The sequence below is a fragment of the Hydra viridissima genome, unplaced genomic scaffold, assembly GCF_058129835.1.
Source record: "Hydra viridissima isolate aposymbiotic clone 2 unplaced genomic scaffold, HvirCarnegie_v1 scaffold_11, whole genome shotgun sequence".
NCBI classification, from domain to species: domain Eukaryota; kingdom Metazoa; phylum Cnidaria; class Hydrozoa; order Anthoathecata; family Hydridae; genus Hydra; species Hydra viridissima.
This window is the reverse complement of record NW_028324310.1, coordinates 10,806,063-10,820,119: the sequence shown is the minus strand read 5'-3', so window position 1 is coordinate 10,820,119 and position 14,057 is coordinate 10,806,063. Positions and strand designations below refer to the sequence as shown.

At 31.2% G+C, this 14,057-nt stretch overlaps 1 protein-coding gene, 1 long non-coding RNA gene and 1 pseudogene across 4 annotated transcripts; 2 read left to right on the top strand and 1 right to left on the bottom strand.

The window, feature by feature from the left end:
* Window positions 1-844: 844 nt before the first annotated feature.
* LOC145191091 (selenide, water dikinase 3-like) lies at window positions 845-4,215 on the bottom strand (annotated as a pseudogene). Its single transcript, XR_016445074.1, has 6 exons — window positions 3,389-4,215; window positions 3,034-3,256; window positions 2,303-2,519; window positions 1,887-1,977; window positions 1,360-1,672; window positions 845-1,218 (listed from the first exon to the last, which is right to left on the bottom strand). The product of XR_016445074.1 is annotated as a selenide, water dikinase 3-like (transcript).
* Window positions 4,216-4,773: 558 nt separating this feature from the next.
* Window positions 4,774-5,498, top strand: LOC149882137 (uncharacterized). The gene is made up of 3 exons (XM_090065895.1): window positions 4,774-5,354; window positions 5,427-5,453; window positions 5,495-5,498. The coding sequence occupies exons 1-3, from the start codon at window positions 5,056-5,058 to the stop codon at window positions 5,496-5,498; spliced, it is 330 nt and encodes a 109-aa protein (XP_089922021.1). The 5' UTR covers window positions 4,774-5,055.
* Window positions 5,499-5,509: 11 nt separating this feature from the next.
* LOC149882136 (uncharacterized) lies at window positions 5,510-7,019 on the top strand. Of its 2 annotated transcripts, XR_016445117.1 has the most exons (3): window positions 5,510-6,446; window positions 6,616-6,703; window positions 6,849-7,019. It is a non-coding gene; the product is annotated as an uncharacterized LOC149882136 (long non-coding RNA). The 2 variants fall into 2 exon arrangements; XR_016445116.1 differs by lacking the exon at window positions 5,510-6,446 and having other exon boundaries at window positions 6,458-6,703.
* The last annotated feature ends 7,038 nt before the right edge of the window (window positions 7,020-14,057 follow it).

The window sequence follows — 14,057 nt, the reverse complement described above, 5'->3', positions numbered from 1 at the left end:
TCCCAACTTTGTACGAGGCTAAGTCAAAAATTATATGCACTTTCGCCATAGCACATATTTAGTATTGTCACACTTTGTTCTGCACATTAGTAATAATAGTTATTATAGAGTTGTGGTTACGCGATCAAGTTTTGAGACTTAAGCCAGTTAGTTTTGTGTTGATACAGTGTAAATATGGACGAACCACTGTCAGTTTGTACCCAAGAATCACTTCACTTGCAGGCAAACCCGCGAAAATAATTTTTAAAACTTCGGTTCTTTTGGCTTCCATAGTAAAACTTTTAAAATATTTTTTATTCAAATCAAAGACGTTCATTAAACATTAACCTACAAAATCTAATTTCGAAAGTTTTTTTTTTACATCACGATACCTAACCAAAAATTAGTCCGCGAATCGCTGCCGCACCCTGCACAACAATGAAGGCGAGAATTTTTTGAGAAGGATAGTCACAGGAGATGAAATGTGAGTCTATCATTATAAGCCAGGATTGATAAGACACAGTAAGGAGTGGAGACATCCTGGACCGCCAGTTATGAAGAAAGTCAAGACTCAGGCTTCTGCAGGAACCAAGGACCAAGTGCGTTAAAAAGCAAGGGATATTATATACAAAAATTATACATTTTGTAAATCATTTTTGTTGTTAGATATATTAAATAACTCGCTTCTATTTTTTGCTTATAGAATTTTGTATATTTTTTTATAAAGCCTTGTGTGAAACAGAGTCTGGAAACAATCACATAAACCAACCAATATTGTTGCTCGGATTTTCCTGAAAAAAAGGTAACAAGGGAAAGAGGGAACAAGGTGAACACTTGTCGAATACTTGATGAAAAAATACAAAAATTTTACGTACATCAGTTAAACTTCATCAAAAGATTTTGAAAAGTAACGTCATCAGCAAAAAAAAGTTTTTTCATAGCATTTTGTATCACGTCATTGCTCTGCTCAACAAACAAGACTGTTACATCATAAATGCTTGCGTAAATAAAAGTTTAAGTAATCAACAAAAATATTATATACACTCACATGCAAACGCATGTAATTCGCAGTCCAAATATACATTTATACTTCTATGATTTTTTTATCTTCAATAATTCGTGCATCTCTGTTTCCTGTTACTACTTCCCCAATAATCCATGAGTCATACCCATCTAATGCTTTTAACTCTTCACAATACGCATGCGCATTTTCTTTTGGTAAACAAACAAACAAACCACCTAAAATCAATTAATTTTTAAATAACTAATTTCTTCTCAAAAAGAAATTTGTCAATGTGAACCATTTTACTCAAAAAATTTCTAACATAAACTAGTACCAAAAATTTCAAATTATAAATTAGAACACAAGTCAATTCATACCTGATGTTTCAGCTGAGTAACCGTCAGTTAGTTTAAAGTTAATACCAGAGGCTGAAAAAATCTTCACCATATTTTTAATGATTGGTAAAGTATGGATCAAGAAATCTACATTTGCTTTCTGACTCTTTGCTAAATTCTTTGCATGACCTAAGATGCCAAAGCCAGTGATATCAGTGGCTGCATGTGCACAATACTTGTGCATTAAAATTGCAGCATTTTTATTGAGTCGGGCCATATTAAACATTGCTTTTTGATAGGCCTCCTCAACCTCCTCATTAGAAGTAACATGCTCTACTTTTACCCATCTTTCTGGCTAACATAACAAGAATACTTCAAATTACTTAAAGATAGACAAAAACTATTTTCAGAAGAAACAACTTTTTTGATTTATTTTAAAACTGAGCATCCTGAGCTAAAATTGAGGATCCTAAAAGTAGAACTAAGATAAAACACTTTTAACAGAGAAAAAATTACACAATAAACAAACTGTATAACAAGTTAAGGTAATAAGATCAACAAAGTATAACCTTGTATAACCATTGGTGTGCATTTACAGCAATTTGAATGCCAATTGGTTTTGTTAGAACAATTAGATCACCTACCATTGCTCCATCAGGTCTATCAATGCAATAAATATCATTGACAATTTTTAGTAATACTTACATTTGTGTTTGTGACTTTTCTAAATTAAAAATGCAAAACTGTGTTTAATTTGATCAATTGTAAATTTTGCAATATTTAAATGGATGAATTGTAGATTTTGCAACATGCTGGTGACCTGCATAATTTGCCACATACTAGTATCTCACTGACAGCTGTTTATATAAATAATGCTATTAATGTACTATTAATTTCTACTAATGACTATTAATTTCTTTTTAGTATTTATTTATAATTAAGAGAACACTTTTTTTAACAATAAATTTAAATAAATACTTCTTACAAAATAATTTCATCTAAAGAAGCTATGCTTGTTGCAACACCTCCAATTATAAACCAAGGATTCAAAACAGTCTGACCACCATTGATTTTTGTACCAGCTTCACTTGCAAGATCTTTGAAACCTTGAATGACAAGCTTAGTAACAACCTCACGTTCCACATGTGAAAGGTCAGTACTTACACCCAGCAACATTAACATGTTATCACAATTTGAAATTCCTGTAAATTAAAATAAAAATAATTTCAAATTATTTTTAGAAACAATGTTGCAAGTAAATTAGCTGCCCACTTATTTTGCAGTTCAAATTATTAAATGGTGCTTGTTATTCTAGATAAGAAAAAAACACTTGCAATGGTAAGTTTATAAAATCGAGATTACTACTTCAAACGATTTTCTTCTGTTAGTTGTACTACTAGAAGAAAATCATTTAAAGTATTAGTCAAATAGCCTGAATGAGAAATTCATAAATTCATGTATTTCTGTATTCTATTCGAATGGAAAGAAAAATAAACTGACTCTTTAACAGGTAATTTTTTCTTTTCTCACAAGATTAATACTGCTAGAGTATTTTTATAAAAAATTACTGTACAAAAAAATTTTAACCTTTTTATATAAACCTTGCAAACAATAGAGAATGTTGAATTGTACAAAATACTTGTTACCAAGACCATAAAAATAAAATCTCACGAAAAAAGAATTGAACAGCAAATAATTTTTAAAAATTGAATTTACCTGTGGCATATAAATCACTGAGGACATTAGCACACGCAATTTTCCCTTGCATGTAAGGGTCATCAACAAGTGGGTAAAAGAAATCTGTTGTTTGCACAATTTTAATATCATTATGACGTGTTGGGGTTATACAAGAATCTAAACCAATTCCAAGAAAACCATACGAATCATCATCAACAGAAGTATTTTCATGCTTTAGTACCTCTAACAGTTTGAGCAATTCCTAAAATAAAGAATATGAACAAGTTTTAATTTAGTTCTAATAAAAAATTGTATATTCTATTATTATGTTAAATTTGACAGTCGTATAACAATGAACTATATATATACAACTGTGTAAACATTTCTAATGTACCTGTTGAGGTAACTTGCATCCTCACCCCTTTAACTTTGTAAAATCAGTCAGTCGAAACGAGGGTTGTAAGCCATATTCCTCTGGACAGAACTTCCATTCTGATTGGGTTTCTTCCTTAGATGCCATTTTCGACATGTAGGGTCTAGAATTGAGTAAAAAAAAAAAAAAAAGAACCGTCACTCCAGAAGAAAGAGCGCCACGTCAAAAAAAGCAGAACCTCCCACTTGGGTGATTTAAGGCATGTCTCGCTTTTATGAGTGTTCGGTTGCACCACTAAACATTTCTTTTGAGCATAAACTTTTTTTGGCAAACAATTCACTAAAATGAACGTTACCAGGCAAAAGCTGTTAAAAATTAAAATATTAATTTTTTACGACTCTATGGGTTATGACGGATTTTGTCTTTTCTGAAAAAGGAGAATATCTTTAAAAATAAACAAAATGATCACTATGCACATCTTTCCCAGTAATGTTCAGTCTAGTACACTTCGATAATTGTTATTATCCACTTGTACAATTAGTGATTTGTGGTACGATTAGAAAATCCGACGTTTTTTATAACCTTCCGGCGTCGTCCCTAACACTACTAAAAGAAGCAATCATCGTTAACGGCACTTTGAGCAATAAAGTCGATAAGAACAATTAAGATTTATTTTGTCGGGTGAAACCATGTGATCAAATTTACATTTTATTTGGCATGAAATTTTAGATTTTTAAATATTTTACAGCTGTTTCAAGCAAAGCAAAAATCATTTTCTAGTTTGAAAGTTTTGCATGAAAATATGTTAAACCAGTTGTCTTGTGGCTATGTTTATCTTTTGGTTTTTGGTTTTTACTTGAAAAAAAATTTAATGTTTCACTTAATCTGTTCTAATTTTTATGATTCATTTTCTGTGTAATATATCTGGTGTATGTTGGAAGTACATACATACATGCATGCATGCATGCATGCATGCATGCATGCATCCATACATACATACATACATACATACATACATACATACATACATACATACATACATACATACATACATACATACATACATACATACATACATACATACATTCATACATACATACATACATACATACATACATACATACATACATACATACATACATACATACATACATACATACATACATACATACATACATACATGCATGCATGCATGCATGCATACATAAATACATACATACATTAGGGTGTTTCAAAAAAAAGTAATGTCTTAAAAAAAAAAAAGAGCCCTAGCTTATCATCTGCCCAGACCACGATTTAGTACTAAGGATTTTTTTTTTTTTATTTTTGAAAATCCTAAGAGTACCTCCAGGGGGTAAAAGGGGCAATTTTTTTAGCGTTTTGTAAAGAGTTTGGAGGAAGTCTTAACATTAAAATTTTCAAATGTTTTTTTCATATTTCTGTTTGTAAAGACCTAGTTAATCTAAATAAAACGGGCTCTATTCTCAAAAAAATAAAATAAAATTCTAAAAACTGTTTTAAAAAACCCAAAAATCCATAAATATATAACAAAAACAAATATTTTTACGGTGTACTTATTTATATATTTTTTTAAATAAAATTTTAAATCTTTTCAGTAAATAATGTTTTATTTAAATATATGTTATATAAAACTTTGTTTTTAGATTAAAAATAAAAAAATTGTTAAAATGCCACCGAAAAAAAAAGTTAGAAGTAATAGATTGGTTGAAATATTTTTAGTTAAAAAATATATCATAAAACTTCCAGCAAATAAATTTGCAACTGCTAAAGAGGTAATTCAATATTATCTCTTTCTACGAAAATTAAGATGTGAAGCAAAACTTAAGTGCTTAGTAGGTTGTACTAACAAAAGTTCCTCTTTTATACCTAACTGCCCAGTTGATCAGTTTGACTGCTGCATATTATCTAAACTAATGGGTCCTTGGATATGTGGTGGATTTAAGGTGCTTACAATACAAAAGCTAAGGTAAGTTTTATCATTGAACTCTAAATCAGTTTTATCCATAAACCATATACAAGCAAATATTATTTTTTAAAGGAATAAAGTTGAGAAACTGTTAAAAGAGTGGAAAATTACTTTGTTTTTAATAGATAGCTGTAATAAAGATGATCATAAATTAACTAAGATTACTGTATTTCAATTTAAAACAAATTTTACATTGGATTTGAAGTTTTTTGTAGTTTCATAAATTATTTTTTTTTTTAGTTTTCGGAAAAAACCATTTGGTTTTGAATATTTCATTACAAAAAATATTTAATCATTTCCTTATTATTCATTCCCAGGCCCTCTCTTTTTATTATTTCCTAGAATAAACTCTGTAGCTGAATACAAGTGAATTTAATATAATACTGCATTGAAAATTTAATCGAAAATAAACCTACTAATATGAATTTCAAAAAAATATTGTTTAATATTTATGGGTTTTATAAAATCAAAAAAACCCAAAATTTAGGATTTTTTAAAACAGTTTTTAGAAGCTTTTTTTTTTTTTGGAGAATAGAGTCCGTTTTATTTAAATTAAATATTTTTTTATTTAGATGAAATATTTTTTTATTTAGATGAAATATTTTTTTATTTAGATTAAATATTTTTTTATTAATTATTTAGATGAAATAGGTCTTTACAAACAGAAATATAAAAAAAAAAATTAAAAATTTTAATGTTAAGACTTCCTCCAAACTGTTTTAAAAATGGTACAAAACGCTAAAAAAATTGCCCCTTTTACCCCCTGGAGGGACCCTTAGGATTTTCAAATATAAAAAAAAAAAAATCCTAAGTACTAAATCATGGTCTGGGCAGAGGATTAGCTAGGGCTCTTTTTTTTTTCAGACATAACTTTTTTTTGAAACACCCTAACATACATTCATGCATTCATACATACATTTAAGTTGTTAATTTTTCAATTACTACTACAAGTTTTGTGAAATTTTCATTTTTCAGCAAATATAATAATGATAAAAAACAAGACAAGCTTTGAAAGTACAAGGAAAAGTTGCAAAATCCAAATGTTTTTCATTAACTATTTGTCTTTAGTCAACCTTGAAATTTTAATTGGTGGTGGGTCTAAATAAAACCTATACTAATATAAGAGAGAAATTTTTTAAATTTCTTCCTTGAATTCCATTAAACTTTTTTTTTTTCATTATATGATAACTACATTATAATGTGTATAAAATACAAGGTGCTGTATTAATATTGACAATTTTTTAATCCTTGTTTCTCATAGGACAATGAAAAATAAATATCAAGCACTCTTCAAAATGCAATATATGGGAATGAGATCATAGTGTTAAGCAGATTGTTTCATCGCAAAGGTAAGAAATGATAATATTAAAAATACTAATTAGTCTTTTTTTTTTTTACTAATAATTGATCACTTTAAATAATTGTGTTAAGTCTCACGATAGGGTTTTGCTAAATTTCATTCTTTCATCCAGCTTCTCTATTAATAATTTTTAGAAAATACTTTGGAAAACTTTTGGAAGTTGACAAAGGCTGATATATCCAAGGTTATGTAAAGCAAATAGTGGATCAGACTGATGGCAGGGCCTGTTAACCTAATTTTAATGCAATTTAAAAGACAATCTTTAAGTGTATTTTGTTTTAGAAAGAAAATATTTTACTACCTTATGTTTATCTATAAGTTTTTATTTCCTAAACTCAAGTAAGTTATTATCTCCTGATTTTTTGGAGTCAAATGTTAAGATCTAGCTTTTGCTTGGGGTAATTAAAAGTGAAAAAATAAAATTATCAGGAAAAATAAACACCAGGGTCGACCTTTAGCCTTTTTGTATAGACGAGTGACAAATACCCTTAAAAAGTCAAAAGACTTTAAGGGGGTATTTTACTACGTTTTTCCTATTTCTACCATGCAAATTTCGAATTTTGCAACAAACAAAAAAAGTGTACTAAGTTGAATAGGTTTGGAACATTTAAATTCGAACCTATGAACATAGCTAAACTCTATAAGTGTTTTTATACGAAAGCTAAAATTTTAGAAGGCCTAAAAGAAATCCATCATTCAAAAAAAGTATGAGGATTTTTAGTGCCAGTTTCTTCACATTCGTATCGAAGAAAGATCTAGTAAATTGTCCAATTTTTTCCTTAAGAAAAATCTGGTTGAACCAATAAAGGCATTTCTGAGCAGTATTCTCATGAAGGATGTAATATTTTGGAACCTCAAGTTCAATAAGAACTTACACTTTAAATAGGTAAATATAATCATTTATATTTAATAAAAATAAAGTACAATTTTTTGTTAAATATGAATGTATAGATTTGATAGATGTATATTTTTATCTATTATCGGCTGTTTCTATAAAAACAATGTCTGCCTTTGATAACGGTATACTTAACGTCTAACTCTTAATGCGATCAATCCCGCGAGGTGAAAACACGTCACACGCGTTTAAACAAAAATAACACGAAAAAAAAAACGAAATTTTCTCAGACTGGCCTTAAATCAACCGAGGCAATTTACCGTCACTTTAAGTAACGGAAATTTGAAAATTGACAAATGAAGGGCCAGGCAATAAAAAAAATTAGAAAATATTTTAATACTCCTAAAACTGATAAAAGCATTTAACAAATGGTTATACGCAACGGAGTAAAACACAGACAGTTAATATCTAGTTTCAATTAAAGAAAAGTTGTAAAAAAAAACTCTTAACCTTTTAAATAGTAGACAAGTAAAACACGATTTCCAATATAATAACAAGAAAGCTGCTATCGACACCTGCTTCTTCAATTTATTCAGAGAGATTGACCGCAGAATTATGGAAGCATTTATAAAAAAAAAAATAATAATAACCTAACAAAATTCTTGCTGGAATTAAAGAAGTTCTCTTCATTTCACCGGATGTTTTTGCTGTTATTTTTATGTACATTTTGCTTAAACAAAGATAGTAATTATAGAAACTCAATAGATTGCTTTTAAATTAACGTAAAAAATGGTATAAAAAGAAAAATCTACTACAAAAAAAATTACTTTCCTCAACAAAATATCTTTTAAATACAGTATAACATTTAACTTCATAAATTTATATTTTCCCAACAAACAATAATTGTTATATTTTTTGTGTGATCAAATTATATTACCGCAAAAACAGATTTCAAACCCCAAATAAAAATAGATTTGTTACTCAAGTGAACTAAGGCGGGAAACCAGGGTTTTTTTCAACAAAAACTGTACTTATGCTATAGTTGATATTTTGTTTAAAAGTTAAACAAAATGCCACATATTTGGTACCGTTGGAAAGATTTTTTGATGAATTCTTGATGCAATTAAAATATATATTTTATAAGTAACCTACGAGATAGGATAGGCGCTAGAAAGTAGCCAATATTTACTACAAAACATGTCCGCGCACAGAGATTAGCGCTCGTTTTCGGCTAAATTTTGCTTCAGAATATCCGTTGAGCTTTGAGCCATACAATTACATCGTGACAAAGTCTTTTAAATTAACATAGAGCTCAAAAATTAAATAAAAACCATCTTTTTTTTGTTTTACAATAATAAAACTTTGTTTTTTATAGAACAAAAACAAAAGTGATAACGTTTGTCACGTACTTTTTGTGCACAGTTTTCAGTCGTGTTCACTAAAAAGTAATAAAAATTTATAAATAAATTATGGTTCGGTTGCGCCAAAGTCAAATGTAATAAAAATGAGTCTCGGTTGTATTTTACTCGGTTATATTTCCTCAATATTCTCGGCTGTAGTTTTCGGTAAATTTATTATATAAATTTTCTTACGCGTCATTCGCAACAGAATTTTTTTTTAAAAATTGCTTATATATACAAAAGAAATTATTGACGCCAAATACGGTTTGCATAATCTTAAATTATAAAGTTCTCGGTAGCGAAGCTTACCGCGGTATGCATAAGTTATTAACGAAACAACCGATCGAATTTAACTAAAGCTTTCGGCTTTTTTTTTTTTAGAAAAAAACTGGTTTCCCGCCTTAGTACACTTGACTCGTTTACTTCGTTTTTTAGTAAGACTATTAAGGTGCAATTAAAATGACTTAGTGATGTGTATAACATCTTCATGTTTCTTTTTAAAGGAGCATATGAAGAGTTAGAAGTGCTCCAAGTTTCCCAGCAAGCACACAACGTTGAAACAAGGTTGAAATAACGTCGATCAACGTCAATCAACGTTATTTCAACGTTGTTTCAACGTTGTGTGCTTGCCGGGTTGTTAGAACGGAAATACCACATAAAACAAATTTTTTACTAAACAAGTGGTTTATAAGTGAATGTTATATAAGTTAATGATGTTGTATAAAAAAAGCATTGAGAATTGAATTCAGGAAGCAAGACAAGTTTTAAAGAGATAATTACATGAAGACTCCTAGTGAGCCATCAGTTTCATCCATACAATCAGCGTTGACTACCTATAACTAATTTTTTGTTGTCTCCCCCGATAAACGAAGAGGATCAGCATTGTACTGGAAAGAAATATTGAAACTGCACAATCTTTGATTAACAAGATGCACGAGAAAACCATCCAACTACATGAGATACCAGGATTTATGACCATTAAAAAAGTAAAGCCAAATTTATCTACCAGTTCAACACGAATAACTAAAGTTCACAGGTTCATGAAAGCTAAAGACATTTTGAGTTAAGTTGCAGACATAAATGAAAAGAAAGACAAAAAAGTTCGAAAACTATTGCAAAATCCAGAAAAAAAAGAAGTAAAGAAAATCTTGATTAAATGTAAAGGGAAATGTTTATGCAATGAAAACATTTGTAAATTAACAAAGACGAGGGAAAGTTCGAATCCAAGAAAGAGCTTATTCGATGCAAATAGTGCTACATTGGAGAGTGACGAAGAGTTTATGTATAAAGAACTTATGCATAACTTTAGTGTTCTTCTTAAATGTAATCTATAATTTGAAGTTGTAGTAAACATACTAGTTGTGGTTTTAGACTTTTAAGTTTACTTTTTAAATGCACCGCAAAAACCACATCACTATTAGTTTAAACTTGGCTCAATAATATCAAACATAATACTTAAAAATAGTTTAGCCTTATGATTATTATTAAAAAAGACTCTAAAGAGCATATTAAAAAGTAAACGGTGAAAAAGCAAGGAGAATGTTGTATACGGGTGCTGGAAGTTCCTATATATGTACGAACTTGATAACGAAGCTAAAGCTGAAACCTACACGAAAGGAATATAAGAGCATTGAACAGCTCTCTGGAACGGTGGACAAGCGTGTGGAAATATATAACGTTAGGCTAGAATTAACAACGATACCGGAATATAGCATCAAAATTGAATGCACCAACGCAGAAAAGGAAACACTCACTTTTTTACCCAATCCGATGATCAAGGATGTTAAGAAGCACTTTGCAAAATTGAGGAGACTGAAATTTAGCGATGATGAAGGAAGTGACGAACTTCAGCCTAATCACAACTTACTCGGTGCGGCTGATTATCAGAGAATAAAAACCACGAAACAGGTAGTTCTCGGAAAAAATTCGGATAAAGATCCAGGAGCCGAATTAACTATGTTGGGATGGACTCTTTCTGCGAGACGAACACAATTGAGTTCTGGTATTGAAAAAAGTTTCTTATTGAACACTGGTCGTGATGAGTTCGAACAAATGTGTAGTTTAGAAGTACTTGGATTATCAGATACAAACAGCGAGTTAATGTTCCACCAAGACTTCAGCAAAAAACTGCATCAAACCGACGAAGGTTACTATGAAACCAGAATGCCGTGGAAAAAGGGTATTGTTAAACTGCCAAACAACAGAAATCTAGCTCTTAAAAGATTGGGAAGTGTGACAATTCGATTTAAAAAAACCTAAAAAACTAAAACAGGATAATGATATAATGATGGAACAGATCAATGAGGGAATATTGGAAATGGCACCAGAAAAACCTACGGGAGAAATTAGACACTAAGTTCCTCATCAAGCAGTAATCAAAGAAAATGCCGAGTCAACAAAAATGAGAATTGTTTATGATTGTTCAGCTAAAGACGCTCAGTCACCTTCATTAAACGACTGTTTTGAAGTGGAACCATTGCTGGAACCTTTAATATTTGACATACTCTTACGAAACCGGATGAATGAACTCTGCGTTTTAGCTGACGTGAAGAAGGCATTTCTACAAATTTGAATGCACGAAATGGATAGAGACGCACAACGCTTAATTTGGTGTAAGGACTTAAAGAAAATGGAATTAACGGCGTTACGATTTACAGGGGTGATATTTGGTTCAAGTTCAAGTCCTTACATTCTCGGCGCCACGATTAAAAAGCATAAATCAAAATACAAGGACATTTATCCAAAAACGGTACTTGCTCTGGAAGAAGATACTTATGTCGATGATATACAAGCAGGTGGAGAAACGGAAAAAGAACTTATCTGGTTTAAAAATGAATCAACGCAAACCTTAATGGAAGCTGGTTTCCAGCTGCACAAATGGCATAGTAACGTAAGTAAATTGGAAAGCGACGCTGATGCTAAATCAACAAAAATACTTGGGATTCCTTGTAACAAAGAATCGGATCAACTATCGATTGACTTTACTGCTTGCATCCCTATCGGAAATAAAGAAGTGATATCAAAAAAGATAATGCTATCCGCCATCAACAGTGTTTTTGACATATTGGGATTTAGTGCACCTGTTTTAATCACTGGAAAAATATTATACAGTTGACTATGCTTGTTAAAACTTGAATGGGATCAACAAATTAATTTTGATTTAAATGAACTTGCAGAAGAATGGAAAACCTGGATCAAGGCAATAAGAATTAAAAGTACTATTTCAATTCCGCGGAGCGTTCTGTCTGAAAGAATCATTGAAATTGAGCTCCATGGATTTTCAGACGCAAGTAAATCAGCAGTATGTGCATGCGTCTACATTGCAGTGAGGCATCAATATTCAAAAACAAGTAACCTAATTGTGGCAAAAGGGCGGATTGCACCAAGGGATCTTAGTTTTCCTAGACTGGAGCTGATAGTGGCGCACACCTTGAGCAAGTTAATGAAACATGTTAGGAAGACAACAAACAAGTATAGTGTTATTGAAGTATATCATTGGATTAACAGTACTGCGGTACTTTACTGGTTAAAAGAAAGGGGCAGTTGGTCACAGTTTGTCAAGAACCGAGTTTAACAGATATATTATTGAATGGAGAAGTAAAATGGCTTCAAGTCTCAACAAAAGAAAACCCAAGTGATCTTGGAACAAGAGGATTGAGTCCTGAGATATTATCAAGCTTGTGGCTCAATGGACCAATATGGTTGAAACACAAAGAAAATTGGCCAACCCAACCAGAAATAATCGAAGCGCCGAACGCATTATGTGAAACTATATGTTTAAGAGAGAACGTCAGTATGGCAACAGAAGAAATAAAGGGACATCATATAATTAAAATGTTGAGTAAACACAAGTATTGGAAGATCATAAGAATATCATCTTTCATAAAAAGGTTTATTTACAATTGTCAGAATAAAAAAAAATAACAGGACCAATGAAAGCTAAAGAGATGATAGAAGCGGAGTTGATGAATCTTAAGTTACTACAAGAAGCTGTTGCAATAAAGTCCGATATGGAACTTAAACAGGATGAAAAACAGCTTTGAAGATGTCACGGAAAAGTCTCTGGGTATAATCCAATAATTGTACCAAAAGGTTTTCTACTAACTCTAAGAATTATTGAGCATCATCACGCAAAAACTTTACACGGGGGAGTAGGAGATACAATGAGTAGCATAAGACATTTGTAGCAACAGGGAATTGGTTACTAAAACTTAAGAAGGATGAAAATCTCGCAAACTATCTTACTGCCACAGCCATAAAATAGAGGTTTAATTTATCAAGAGCGCCGTGGTGGGGAGGTTTGTTTGAAAGATTAATTGGAATAATGAAGAAAAGTTTGTCAAAAACAATCGGTAAGGGCCTCCTAAGCTGAATTGGAAGAAGTATTGTTGGATGTGGAATGTGCTATGAACTGTAGGCCACTTTGTTACCAAGGTGACCAATTCGATAATCAAGTATTGACGCCAAATGTGTTAATGAGGGGGAGACCTGCAGTTTTGCTTGAAGAAGATATCGATTTTATAACAAGAGACGATTGCGCACTACGGAGAGTCAAATTTGTGAAAAGTTGTAAGAATCACTTAATGGAAGAACAACAACAAGCAAGGGAAAAGAGAGACAACGTGAAACTCCCAGGTGTCGGAAGTATGGTACCCATTAAAGACGATATGAAGGGCAAGGCACTTCTCAACATTGGTCGAATTGAAAACAACATTAAAGGGAAAGATGGAGTTATTCGTGGCTTTAAAATACGACTGGGAAATGATTATTTGACTGAACGACCAATTCAGTTGGCGTGTGACTTGGAAATGGATTGTGGGGCAGAAATCGGAATTGAATCGGGCGAGAATTTGGAAACCAGAACCGAAGAGGATACCTTGAAAAGAGAAACGAGACTGGTGAAATTGGATGTAAGACAAAAGTTCAATTACATCATGAAAGACGAGATGGAAGATAGCTGATTAAAGCCGAAGTCTCAGCTTTAATCGGGGGAGGGTGTTGTGAGTAAAGTCTTCAAGATGTAATTAGCATGTGCGAAGGTGTTAATGTTTGTAGGTGCTAATTAGTGTAGGTTTTAATGTTTATAGGTGCTAATGAGTGTAGGTGTT

Bases quoted from the DNA above. Each gene is read 5' to 3' on its own strand.
- LOC149882137 (XM_090065895.1), top strand. From the start codon at position 5,056: ATGCCACCGAAAAAAAAAGTTAGAAGTAATAGATTGGTTGAAATATTT. The intron at 5,355-5,426 runs GTAAGTTTTATC...TATTTTTTAAAG, and splicing joins CTTACAATACAAAAGCTAAG to GAATAAAGTTGAGAAACTGT.